The 13,464-nt window shown below is 33.8% G+C and overlaps 2 protein-coding genes across 2 annotated transcripts; one reads left to right on the top strand and one right to left on the bottom strand.

Moving 5' to 3' along the window:
* Positions 1-1,732: 1,732 nt before the first annotated feature.
* On the bottom strand, positions 1,733-3,751 carry LOC141661668 (putative methylesterase 11, chloroplastic). The gene is made up of 5 exons (XM_074468676.1): positions 3,180-3,751; positions 2,853-3,089; positions 2,604-2,747; positions 2,374-2,502; positions 1,733-2,287 (listed from the first exon to the last, which is right to left on the bottom strand). The coding sequence occupies exons 1-5, from the start codon at positions 3,552-3,554 to the stop codon at positions 1,991-1,993; spliced, it is 1,182 nt and encodes a 393-aa protein (XP_074324777.1). The 5' UTR covers positions 3,555-3,751; the 3' UTR covers positions 1,733-1,990.
* Positions 3,752-5,837: 2,086 nt separating this feature from the next.
* On the top strand, positions 5,838-6,644 carry LOC141660831 (serine/threonine-protein kinase BLUS1-like). The gene has a single exon (XM_074467816.1). It carries the CDS (start codon positions 5,838-5,840, stop codon positions 6,642-6,644), a length of 807 nt encoding a protein of 268 aa, XP_074323917.1.
* The last annotated feature ends 6,820 nt before the right edge of the window (positions 6,645-13,464 follow it).

The raw sequence follows: 13,464 nt of genomic DNA, 5'->3' as shown, positions 1-13,464 counted from the left end.
TCTCTTTTTTTTTACCCCAAACATGTGTAGCTTCATTTTTTTTTTCAAAATGGCTTGACAGGGAAATTTTTCATTGCAAAACTATAATATTTAGAATATAAGTGAATTGACATGCCAAGAAATAAGTCAAAATAATGACCCGTTGGAGTTGCTTCAAAATTCTCTTGAAATTCTGAAATCGTTCTCTGTTATTTACGAGATTTTGGTATAAGTTGTCATACTTGGGGGGTGATGGTACTTTGAAAAGTATACATGCAAGTTAAGAAGTTTGAGTATAATCATATAGAAGTGAATGATAAAGTGGAGTAAAATTGAGAATAAGTATCTGTCATCTCCACCAAAGAGGTAATCCAGAGATGATCCACCGCCAGGGGGCTGTGTGGTAGCATATAAAAAGAAGGAAAGAAGAGACCGACATAGAGAATGCGCTTATGTATAATGCATGGTTTCTTAACCAAATACAATGGGAAAAAGTTTATCAAGAGTAAGAGTGCGGAGATTGTGGCCTAAGAGTCCCAGACAAACAGATTTCAAAAGCATCATTCCTTGTAGCTCAGCAGTGAGAAAGGTCAAAGGACACGATCATTTCTTCTAACGTGAGTTGTTTTATCTACAAACAACTTCCTCATGTAATAAACATGATATGCAAATTGAACTCTATCGAGGCAGTTACCAGTAGTATTATCTGCTCTCAAGTAGTAATTGTTTGCAGCAGTGCTATTTATTCCTGCAGGAATCTTGTGCTTGGTAGGGGGAACTAGGTTTTGGGGAATGAGTTACAGTTTCCACCTCATCTGGAGTTACTGCTGCATTATTTGCAGAGGAAAATAGGAAGCTTTGGGGTAGTTCAGATGATGTATAAAATATAGTATATGGGCTACGGAGATAAACATTATGCAACCTGACATTTATTTTCATTAAAAATACCATGTCTGAGCATAGATAAATGAAAACAGTTCACCCACCCAGAACAGTTTACGGTCTAATTTGTATATAAAGGTGTTTTACCTAACAAATTTACATATCCACCCAAGTACCACGTTGAAAAAATTAAAAAGAATCCCTGTGATTACAGCTGTTCACTTAATCTATTTGTATAAGACCCCTTAGAGGTGCCCCAAAAAACAAATTAGTGTGGATTTAGTCTAAAGCTAACAATATCATACTAATTTTGAGCCAAGGCGCAGGCAGTTAGTCACAGTTTCGCATCCACCAACAAAAGTAAAAACAAAGAAGTTTACTAATTCATTTAGGTAATCATACATTTACATAATTATACATAACTAGCACCTAAAATAAAATTAGTACAATTTCAACAGCACATTTTAGTAATCAGATCTGCTTATCTCAGACCTCAGTGCTTGAGGAGACACTAGAAATAGACTGTGTGTCTGTGTCTGAAGTACTGCTCTTGAGCTTTATAAATGTTGTAATTCATTTGATTTTATAAATTAGATTTAATAAACATACAAAAATTATTACATAGTATTTTAATTCAAACCCGCTGTAATGCATAATTAATAATGCACAAAAATTCCATCCAACCGCAATTCATCTAAAATTTAAGAAAGCAAATGATCAGGCCGGATTATATTTTCTTATTTAAAAAATCGGAGTGGACCGAGTTTTGTGTGCTTCTTTGGAGTCAAATGTTATCATTTTTAAGAACTACTGTTGTGCCTGAATGTATAATGTTAATCAAGGGGTAGAAACTAGAAAGTCAATGACCAAACTAATTAATTCAAAAATGGTAAATGAAGGTTATTAGAATATGGAGCTTAACAAGTTTTTTGTTTTGCTAAGCGTTGGCTAAGCAATGTGACAATAATACTGTGTAGCAAGCAGATGCAAGAGCTGGAGATGAAACCGCACCGACAGAATAAGGCCATAAATTACAACTGCATATTTACAACCAAATGTAGGTTGCACGAATGTTGGCATTTGCTATCTTTCTTTTCTCATTTCTTATTTGAAAAAAATCCCCTAATTGTTACCAGGACTTCACATTTGGTTTGGTTGGAAGCTTTGATATTTCTACTAAAACCTTGTGAAGAGCCTGAGGCTTGGAGAAAAAAGGCGAATGATCAGAGCCTTTTACAAAGAAAACATCTTCAGGAGGGTTTGAATTAATCATCAAATCCTGGAGAGCTACAGGGACTGCAAAATCTTCATCTGTCTTAATGTAGAACCGCTGAATGGAGCCATACTTTGCTTCAGAAAGAGAGAGCTCGTGCATAATTGGTGCAAACGGCATTGGCCTCATTGATACTGATGCTAATATATTATCCTGTCATTTAGGTAGAGATCCAAACTTTAGTTTTATGAATTACTTAGAAAACTTAAAAATCGCAGATTGTTATTTTGGTGTGATACCCGATAAGGACTCCGATTATATAACACGTCTGTTAGTAATGTTTTATCAAGGAAAATCGAAGTTGGAGGATTATCCTTCCCATTAGCATATATGAAACTTTGAGCTTGCTGCATCAAATCACTTGAGGGCTGCATAATAGCATGAAGAATCAAGTAAACCAAAGATGCATTATAGCTTTTATAGTTGTATCACATCATGTAACTAAAAAACTTGAATTCAATAAACAAACCTGTTGTTGGTAAGTAGCAAGGGTACTCTTCCCACTAGTCAGCATTGGTGCAGCAATATAAATGGCTTTCCATACTTTGGAAGGAAACATTTCCATCACATAAGAAACACACACACCACCAAAATCATGTCCAACCAAGATCACCTACACAAAATGCACTTGTTACTTGTAAGTTCATCCCTTATGAATAATGACTTGAAAAGTGGTCGAAGAAGAAGAAGATTAAAATCAGGCAAGGAGAAAGGTCACCTTTTGGCCTTCGCGGATATTATCAAGAAAATCAACTAGAGGTTTAACATAATGAGAAAACGAGGTAATGTTGTTTGGGTCGGTAGCATCAACTCCAGAGCCGGTTAAATCTACAGCATCAACATCAAATCCAGCTTCTCTCAGCAGTGCCATACTCTTATACCAACACCACGCCCCATATCCACCTCCATGGACTAGAACAAAATGCTTTGTTTCAAGATCTTCGATCTTTAAATCCTACAAAGAAACATATCACTCTACATGTATAGGGACAGATAATACCTAACTTCAATATACATGACATTAATTATTAGTAAAATTTAAAACCTGCAGATTCTTGTTTAGCTGATTTTGAGGAAGGTCCAACAATGAGCCTGGCCTTGAACTTGAACTTCTTGGCAGCTTAGTCTGTTTCTTTGAAGATGGCAATGGATACTGAACAGAGTTTGACCGATCAAATTGAGGTACAGAACCATTCTGTTGATGTTGCCTAAGAAGCATAAATGCTGCAAGAGCTTGTTGCCGAATAAGGTCATCATCTATGACTTCTCTCTTCACGGCAGATGAAGATGATGACAAAGTTTTTAATGCATTATTCATTCTCCTACCACTCGATCCTATAAAAGACCGTGGATTCGGAGACCATTTGGAGGCCTTTTTGCTGCGAGCCTTGCAGCCAAAACATGTCAATGAGTTTCCCATATGGATAGGCTAGGCTAGGCTAGGCTATTAAGAGAACTCAAGTAAGGTGCTTAAAATGTTACTAGATCAAATAATAATTTGCAATAATAGATCAAATGTTCTAAAACGCGCTACCCTCAGTGCAGATGCTTGCCTTTTCATCAGATTCGGAATAGGGGTAAGGTATGCATACATCTCATCTTTCGAACCCTATGAACGTGTTGTACCAATATTTATGACACTAAAATTTCTGGGGTCAGAGACAACCAACCATACAAATGCTATTGTACAAGTTAGAGGTTGGTTGAGAATATGTTAGTTGGCTCTGTGAAAGTGGTCTCCATGAAGGAAAAAGTCAACATGCAAAACTCGCATTCAGATAGAAATTTGGAGAACAGAAACAGCCATATAGCAATTATAACACCATCTCCGAACTGAAACAGTCAAACAGATACTGCAAACTAGTAGTACGTATCATCTCTTCTGTGACCGGTCTAGACCAGAATTCGTGTATCTTTATTTATTATTGAAAGTCGGCAAGTCTTGAAATCTGTTTTTTTGTATAGGGAATTCATCACAATAAAATTTATTTTTTATTTTATTTAGTGATAAACTCGTCGTTTTTTGGTCATTGGTCGAGTGGCTGCTTGCATGCTGGCCTAAGAAAAAGGCTATTATCTATTATTTTATATGGAAAATGTTTGAGATCCTAAATATTATTATTAAAAATCTTGCATAAAATTCATTAATTTCATCTTCCCTACTTAATATTAATATCTTAATTAATTGGCTGCCTCACAAGTTGTGTGTACAATTTGAGTCACAAAGACATGACTAATCTTGCAAATAGGAGTTTCACTGCACTGAGAGCATTTGGAGATGATTTTGCATCTTTTAGCAGAGAAGTTAATAAGTTGATTGAACTCCGTCAAGTGCTAGAATATGATGCTAAAAACAAGGAAAATTTTTACCGGGACATAAAGGCTCAGCAAGAGATGTCTCTATCTGTAGTGTCAAATAAATTATTATCCTATGCTCAAGAGAAACTTGTTGGAGCCGAGACCTATGTAGAATCTTTGAAGCTTAAAAGAGAAGAGCCGACAGGTGGATTACTTAAGCATACCGAGGAAATAAATGGAGCCTTCATGAATTCTTAAGCTGAAGATATATGGAGCACTGCATGCAGCGCAGGGGAAATTAAAACTCACCATAAATGGTAAATGGTAAATCTTAAATTACAAGTCCCTGTCTGATTGATGACGCACTTCATTTGCCTGATTTTAACTTTGAAAAGTTACCTACAGTAGTTAGTTTACATGTTACTTATTATATGAAATAAAGATTATACATTGCAAGTTTGTGTGCAAACAAAGTACTTGTTTTCTCACACGAATACGACTGATGAAAGAAAGAAATTTACTAGACCTGCTACAACTGAGGGTGGCAGTGAAGAAGATGAAACAGCAACTGTGTTACATTCATCTTGAAAGAAGAAAAAAAAGGGGTGTAGGCAAAGTTAAACTACCTGGAGAAATTATGGATGCAGTACAGGTAGGGGAACTTCGTTCCTCTGCAGAGGAAGGCAAGACAAAATCTGACATTCCCTTCGTGCTTAAACCTCCACTGGAACCATATTCCGGAAATGAAGTTTCACCAGAAGATCGTCAACACCTGGTGATTGCAGCATTTTTGTTAAAATCCAATTTGATGGCTCGTCTCACAAGTACTACCAATAGATTGAGGAACGAGGTCATGACTGATCTTGCTAATAGGTGTCACAACGCACTGAGAGAACTATGAGAGAACTAGGAGATAACTATACATCTTTTAGCAATGAAGTTAACTAACTGATTGCACTACACCAAGATCAAGATTTTACTGGTAAAGAGAATGAAAAACTGGAATGGCCTGGACATAAAGTCTGGTTATAATATTTAAAGGAATCTTAATCAAGTTTAACAGATTGTTCATTCACAAGTTTATATCGTAAATGATTGAGAAAAGGTGATCGGTAATAAAATTGGTCGAAAGTTCATGAGAGTTTAAAGGAGGTGTGGATGCCAACTTCAAGGAAAGAAAACAATTACTTGAGCGTTAAGTTCCTTATTTTGACAAACATGGGCCCAAAGTTAAAAGATAAAAATCTTTTTTTTTCCTATCGAAGATCAATGTATTATCAATACACATATAGACTTGTATTAAAAGAGTCTCCTAGACTTAAGAGGACTAAGCAACCCCTATAAATATAGTTTCAGGGTCTTCTAAATTACTTTCATTCGCATCTCTTAGAATAAACCTTAAAGTATGAAACCCCCCAACTACTTGGCAGATTCCAAGGCCTACAAGTTAGTCGATAAAGTTGCTTCTTCCTACTACTCGACTTTGTACAAGGCTGTTTATGCTCATGACGATGTCCATAATCATAATGTTTTCATCAAGATTTTCGATTTGAATCAAAAAGACGATATGTATCCTTTAGACCCTATACTCAAAGAGATCTTCCAAGCAAAGAAGTGTTGCCAACACCCAAACATCGTTCGATCCGTCCATTGTTCTTTCATAAAGGAGAATCATCTATGCGTCGTGATGCCTGATTCAAAAAAACCTCTGTCTTCTATGGGTATTTTCAAGCATGGCTTGCCTGAAGAGATCGTTGCTTTTGTTATAATGGAAACCCTAAAAGCCATGGACTGCATTCATGGAAGCGGCGGCCGCGTGCATGGGAATTTGTGCAGTACAGACGTGTTCTTGGATGAGAAAGCTAATGTAAAACTAGAGTTTCCTACGTGGCTAACCAAAACCGAGGTGGTCGAGTATCCTAGTTCGAATAAGAAGAACAAGAAAGGTGATTTTAGTATGGTGGGAACATTGGCTTATGATTTGTTCAACGGAACAGGGCCTGCGGAGAAGAAGCTACCTGAACTTTTGGAAGATTTTGTGAGATTTTGTGGTTCATCGTCTGGCGGCCCAGCTACGATACACGAATTGATGTCCCACCAATTCTTGAAGAAGTTTTGTCACTCTGATCAGTACAAAAAAGAGTTGAAGAAATTGCTTACCAGGAAGTTACGCCCAAGGATTAGTAGTTTGTTTGCATGTATTAGGTTTTAGTTAGCAGGAGCTTTAATTCTTTCTCTTCCTTTGTTTCTTTGAGGAATATAATAGATGGGTTTGCCATTCTTGATTTGTTGTTTTCGTTGTATTTCAAAACTAATATCGAGTTTAACATGTTCTTGTCATTCTTAATTAATTTTATTGTTAGTGCATATGATGAATAGATCAGAAAATTAGGAAAGCGATGGCCTTGACGAGAGTGCTCTAGTTGGTATGTATAGTTGAGATTGAGTATCTAATTTGTATGGACAACCAAGATTGACAACACTGGAGTGTTAGGGAAGGTCGATACCCGAAGCTACAGTCCAATAATGAAACCCAGAGAGAATGAAATAGTAATATGTCAAATTAATGGCGGAACAAGGGAGGGCTTGGTCTAGAGTTAAGCTACTTCCAAATGCAAAGAGGCTGTATGAATATGCACATACAGCCTCTTTTGCATGACGATTAAAGCCTCTTCTTTCTGCTATTTCCTCCCGATTGCATCCTGCAAATTTTGAATAATTTGACGTCATCAACATTTTGTTAAAACGCCTAGCCACATATTAATCATTTTAGAGCCTAGAGGAGTGAAATGTGGAAAGTGGAGAATCACTTGCAATTTCCTTTTAAATATTACCCCCCCCCCTCTGCTCCATTTATTGTTGTCGCCACATTTCATATTCTGTCTGTCTCAAAACTATTATCCACTTTCAGTTGATATACTAATTTAAGTGTTAATTATGTTAATATTTTTTATAAGTAAAATAAATTTTTGGTAACGATAATAATTTCGTTTAATATGTGAATAGAATGTGGAAATCTCATTGGTGAGGGATTTTTTCTTTAGAGGAGGTTCATCAAGTGAACAGAATTCAGTAAATTTAGAAGTCAACGTAATGCAATATAAGATATTTGTACAAGTCTACTAGACCAGATTGACCATAATCAATATTATGTGATTAAAATGTTTAACTTTAGTATCTGTCACCATAGTCTTGGTTAAAGATTTACAGTTCTGTTTAAGCACTAAAATTGCAATTTCATCAAATAGTAGAGATTATCAGTTTCCAGCTGATCGCCAACCCTCTCTGACAATATTCATTTTGGCTGCAGAACTTTTGTCGCTCTAAATTTGTAGTCACTGGAAGCACTTAAGAGCAAGTCCAACAGCTCCCTTAAACATGCTCTTAAGTCCAAATATAAGGAAAATGACATAAAATTGCAAGGGATTCCTTATATCACTAAGATACTTCTCTCATACCTTATCTTTAAGGAATCACAAGTCATCCGTTACATCATTTTTATTAATAAAAAATTAATTTCTCTCTCTTCTTTTTAGTTCTTTTCTCTCTCTTCCTTTCATATCTCATTCAAATTTATTATTATTATAATAATAAGGAATGAAGATAAGTAACATTGTTGGAGTTGAAATTCAAAATTATGTCTTAAATCACTAAGAGTTAATATTTTATAATACTTAAAAAGAATTAATTAAGTTGGACTTGCTCTAATTCGTTTGAAAAGGTCTTTATATGCTGATTTTGTCGCCATTATGAAAGTGCAGAATTAAGGTCAGAATGAGGGGAAGCATTAAGCTATTGATGATAAGTTATCAAGGACTTTGCTCCAACCCTATCTGTTCGAAGATTATTCATGAACTTTCCGCAGACTAAAATCTTGGGTTGCTGCAGTAGGAGCTGATTGCTATCCTCTTTTACAGAATGCCATTTTCTTTATGTAACATGATGCAGAGGAATTAGGCATTCTTCTAATAGTGGTTACTGCTGGAGTCATAATAGTTCAAGAAGTGTTATGTCTCCAGGAAACATTATGTAATCAACTCGTGTGTGATTGCGTCAATTATATGTCTGTTCCCTGTTTTGGTTTATGATGAAGATGTTTTCAGCATTACTGGATGCTTGGGGGGTAGTTGATGTCAAGCACAACACAAGGGTGAATTTGTCAAAAACTGTACCGTTGGATTGTAGATTGTTAATTGTGGGTTCATGAAGCTGTTAGTTGTGCACCCTAATGTCCTGTGTGCACTGCATGACATATTGATTGATGCCTTCTTAATTGCTAACACCACATTTGGCCATTTGGGTAATCATCAAGTTGAAATAAATTAGCAAATATTGCTAGCTACTTCAGTAAAAATTCAAGTCCAGACACACAATAATCGCACTGATGAAAGTTTGAAAATGGTACAAGCAAATATCATCCAAGTTGTTCAGAATTGAATTGTTACATGATTTTGACTCACAAGCCTTTGAACAGTTTAATAAATTCTGAAGATCACTTATAAACTTTTATGTCGAAATGTTACACAAAAGGACTGTGAACTTTATGCTTTGGGTAGTGGTTTAGAGCATAAAGATATGTTTTCAGAAGCGATGATTTATGCACATTGCAAGGAGCTATGAACTATGTTGTTTAAGCACGTTACTTACTGTAGAAGGAACTTAAGTAGTAAAAGAAACAAAGACTAATGGAATATGCAATGCAGCAACGTCTCTCATCTGTGAGTTTCAGAAAGCATGGAATGATGTAGTAGAGATGGTCCTCCCACTCTAGGTCTACAAATGACAATCTAATGTCTACATTTACTAAATCAGTGATCAACACAAAATTTGAAACATATTGTATCTAGACAGCCAGGGCCTCACACATTTTCATATCTCAAGGCAAATCATGTGGCAAGCGCCCCACCCGTGAGTACCTGAAGCAGAAAAGGTAAACAAAAATTAATGTCAGCTGTATATAACATCATTCAAATTTATAACACGGCAATAACAAAACATGGCATAACATAACAAGGATAACCGTATGAACAACTTGTGTTTATGATCAGGAATTAGCAACTTTGTTCACAAAACAAAACCCATTTTCTGGAGAGTCTATTTATTTAAATAATAAAGTACCTTATACATATTATATATAATATTAGGATCTCATCATCTATTAATCCTAAGGAGGGAAGGAATATAGATGGTATTTTATAATTGCACAAAATATTAAATAAAATTAAATTCATTTTTTAATTAAATTTTCCATAATTTCTAACCAATTCTAATATCATAATCACAAAAATAATCACTTTATCAAAATTATACATAGTAATTTATTAGTTCAGAATATTTACCTTGTAACAGAAATTTAGATCACCGGAGCTCTCAACTCACCCTGGCTCCTTGTTCCCTTTTCTTACATCAGCTGTGGGATATTGGCCTAGGCACTACGAGTACTCAACAGACTTCTCCAAAATGCTGTTTTAAGATAATATTTCTAACCTAATAAATACTAAATATAATTTCATAATGTAACCTTTCTGATTTTATGATATTGTGTTTGGCAGAAATTATGGAAAAAAAAAGTGTTTAGTTACGCATGAGAGAGATATATGAAACTGGAGATTTTTTATAGCAAATAGCAGATATCTTTCTTTGTTACAATGAGGCTCCTTATATAGAAAACCTCTTCATTATTGATACAGTTTCTTCATTATTGATACAGTAGACTTCATTATTGATATAGTAGTACACTATTTCATTACTTTTTTCTTGTGGTCTTCCAGCATGCTTTCTTCCTTTATGTCTTTATCTCTGTCGGCCATTGCCTTTTTCTTTTTTGTCTTCTATCATTTCAGCATTTCCAGCTTGCATTTTCCTTCTTTCTTCCTTTATGTCTTTATCTCTGTCGGCCATTGTCTTTTTCTTTTTTGTCTTCTATCATTTCAGCATTTCCAGCTTTCCATTTTCCTTCTTTCTTTTAAATTCTTTTGGGCTTGTAAAGTAGTAATATGTTGGGCCTTTTGTAGTAAAACTACATTGGGCTGTAATATGGTATTATTGATGGGCCTTTTGTAGTAAAACTACATTGGGCTTGTAATGTTTTTACTATTGGAATGGATCGGTACCTTTTTCTCCTTTTATCTTAATAGGGGTATTATTTGTATTATTTGTATTAACACTGATCACTGGTCTCTTTCTTGGACTTGTTAAAATGTGATATTGTTCTATGGTTTCTTTTGCATGTGTGTGTTTTAGGTTGATAACTTTGTCATACAGCCTTTCTAGCTCGATAGTATCTTGGGACAAAGCTTCATTGTCATAATATAGAGTAATAATTTCTTCAGCTTGTCCTCCTCGACTTGATCCAATAATATTAGTTTTTCTTGCTCTCAACATGTCTTGTATCTTGATCTTTAAGGTTATGAGGCCAATTGCTCTTTTTGTAGAAATCCATTCTTGGAAATTTTCTATATTACACGGGATAGGTAGTTTCAAATTTGCATTGTCTCCACTTACTTGTATTTTTCCAGTCTTGAATATTTGACATATGACTATAGGCTTTCCCACCAAATATGTTGAAGCATCAAATATCTGGATTCCATAAATCCCATTTCCCATGGATTCCATGTAGGCTTTTGTAGATTCCACAATTACTGTAGGTAATTTTGAAATGCTATATAATGTGTCATCAACTAATATTTTATCAATAAATCCATAGGTAAATAGTTTTTCTACCACATCTGGGTTTGCATTTATTTGGCACAAATATCTTGGATATTTACTTGTTTTAATGTCTCCTACTATCTGATCATTTGACTTATAGTCATAATATTTCATAAATTTTTTTCGTATGCTGTTATAATCTCAGATGAGAATTTAACCCTGGCACTCATGGAAATAGGTGGAGATATTTCATGTGAGTTTGAAGAAGAAGGTATAGTTGCAAGTTTAGATGTAAAAATTTGTGGTTTGGCAGAGGGTGTAAGTGGGGTTTGTAGAGTTTTCACTGTTTGTTTGTCTTTTATAGCATCTGATAATTGTTTCAGAAGATGCGAATTTTCTTGGACTAAAATCTTGATGTCTTTGTCTAACTGGGTGATCGTTTCATATTTTTGGGCTATATCTTCATGATTTTTTGTAATAATTTTTGTAACATCGCTGATATACACATCAAAGTTGTTAGTCGTCATACTTGTACCTGCTAAGAAAATCAGCTAGAACATTCTTAGTACCAGATATGTTTTTAACAATAAAATCATAACAACAGAAAAATGACTGCCATTTTCTTCTTCTATTTAGTTCTAGTAACAAATCTATTTTATTTGTAATAAAAGCCTTTACTTGAGTATTGTCTGTTCTAACTATAAACTTTACTGGTAATAAATGATAATAAAATTTTTTGATTCCAAATTTTACTGCCAATAATTCTTTTTCATTTATATGGTAGTTTAATTCATTTGATTTCCACGTTCCTCCTGCATAACCACATATAAGGGGTTTTTCATTGTCAACATCATTATTTTCGTAAGCAATAAGGACAGCTCTCAATCCTATATCACTAGCATCAGTATAAATTTCTAATTTATCTGTTTCTATTGGTATCCTATGTTTTGGTAAATTACTGACTTTTTCTTTAAGAGTTTTAACAGCTTTATCATGTTCTTCTTTCCACTCAAAAGGTTAATTTTTTGTTAATTCTTGTAAGGGTTTTCTTAATTATGGTAAATTTTTTATATGATCTGCTGCATAATTAATTATTCCTAAAAATTGTTGGACTTCTTTCTTATTTTCTAGTTTATCTTTAAAATTTTGTATTTTTGAAACTATATGGTTTTGTAATTTTAATCCATCTTTGTCTATTATATATCCTAGATATTCTATTTTATTTTTAAAGACTTCTGATTTCGTTTCAGAAAGTAGTATCCCATGCTGTTTTACGGTTGTTATAAATTGTTCTAGGTGTTTTATATGGCATTCTAAAGTGTCACTATATATCAATATATCGTCTACATATACGATGCAAAAATCTATTAATTTTCTAAAAACTTGGTCCATTCTTCTCTGAAATATTTGTGGAGCATTTTTTAATCCAAAGGGTAATACTATCCATTCATAATGTCTTTGTGGTGCACTAAAAGCTGTTAAAGGTTCGGATTCTTCGGTCAGCTTAATTTGCCAAAATCCACTTTTACAGTCAAATTTACTAAACCATTTTTTATTTCCAAGTCTATTAATAAGATTTCTTTTATATGGTAAGAAATATCCATCAAATATAGTCTTTTTATTTAATTCTCTATAATCTATTACCATTCTAACCTTGCCTCTTTTTTGTTCACTGTGTTTTCTTACTAAAAAAGTTGGACTACTATGTGGACTTTTACTTTCTTGTATTATTTTTAGTTTTAATAATTCATTTATCTGGATTTCAAATTCTTTTTGGTCCGTTGGGCTATATCTAATAGGTTTTGATCTGATTATATCGTTTGGGTTTATTAATTTCACCTCAGCATATATTTTTTCTTTATCCCATAATTGTACTGGATTTTCTCCAAAATTTAATTTTATTAGACTATGATATTTTTTCGATAATTCTTGTAGATTATTGTTTCTACTTATTATCAAGTTGTTTATACTTAATGTGTTTATAGGCATTATTCTTTTTAATATTATCCATTTATTGCAAGGTGTTTGCAAACTTAAAGTATTAGAAGTAACAACGTGTTTTAAAATGATCTAAAAAATTATTTCCTAATAATATTGGTTGCTTCATTTTATTTTCTTGATAGATTAAAGGTAATTTAAATATTGTTTTATTTAATATTATCCTCATGTTTTCAGCTATTGTATCTAATTCTTTTCTTTGTTCATTAAATCCTGTTACTTTAGTTCTATGTATTTTAGATTTTTTCCATTTATGCGAGATTAATACTTTCTCTTTTTCCAAGTATAAGTCTGCTCCGCTATCTATAAATATTTTTTGTTTTATTAATTTTTCAGGCTTATGTTATACATAAGCTTCTATGTAAATAGCTACCATTAATCTG

Source organism: Apium graveolens, chromosome 5 (assembly GCF_009905375.1).
Source record: "Apium graveolens cultivar Ventura chromosome 5, ASM990537v1, whole genome shotgun sequence".
NCBI classification, from domain to species: Eukaryota; Viridiplantae; Streptophyta; class Magnoliopsida; order Apiales; family Apiaceae; genus Apium; species Apium graveolens.
This window is presented reverse-complemented; position numbering and strand designations above follow the sequence as displayed.

Coding starts and splice junctions, on each gene's coding strand:
- LOC141661668 (XM_074468676.1), bottom strand. CDS start 3,554: ATGGGAAACTCATTGACATGTTTTGGCTGCAAGGCTCGCAGCAAAAAG. Junction 2,748..2,852: donor ATATCCGCGAAGGCCAAAAG/GTGACCTTTCTC, acceptor CATTTTGTGTAG/GTGATCTTGGTTGGACATGA. Junction 2,288..2,373: donor ATAATCGGAGTCCTTATCGG/GTATCACACCAA, acceptor CCTAAATGACAG/GATAATATATTAGCATCAGT.
- LOC141660831 (XM_074467816.1), top strand. CDS start 5,838: ATGAAACCCCCCAACTACTTGGCAGATTCCAAGGCCTACAAGTTAGTC.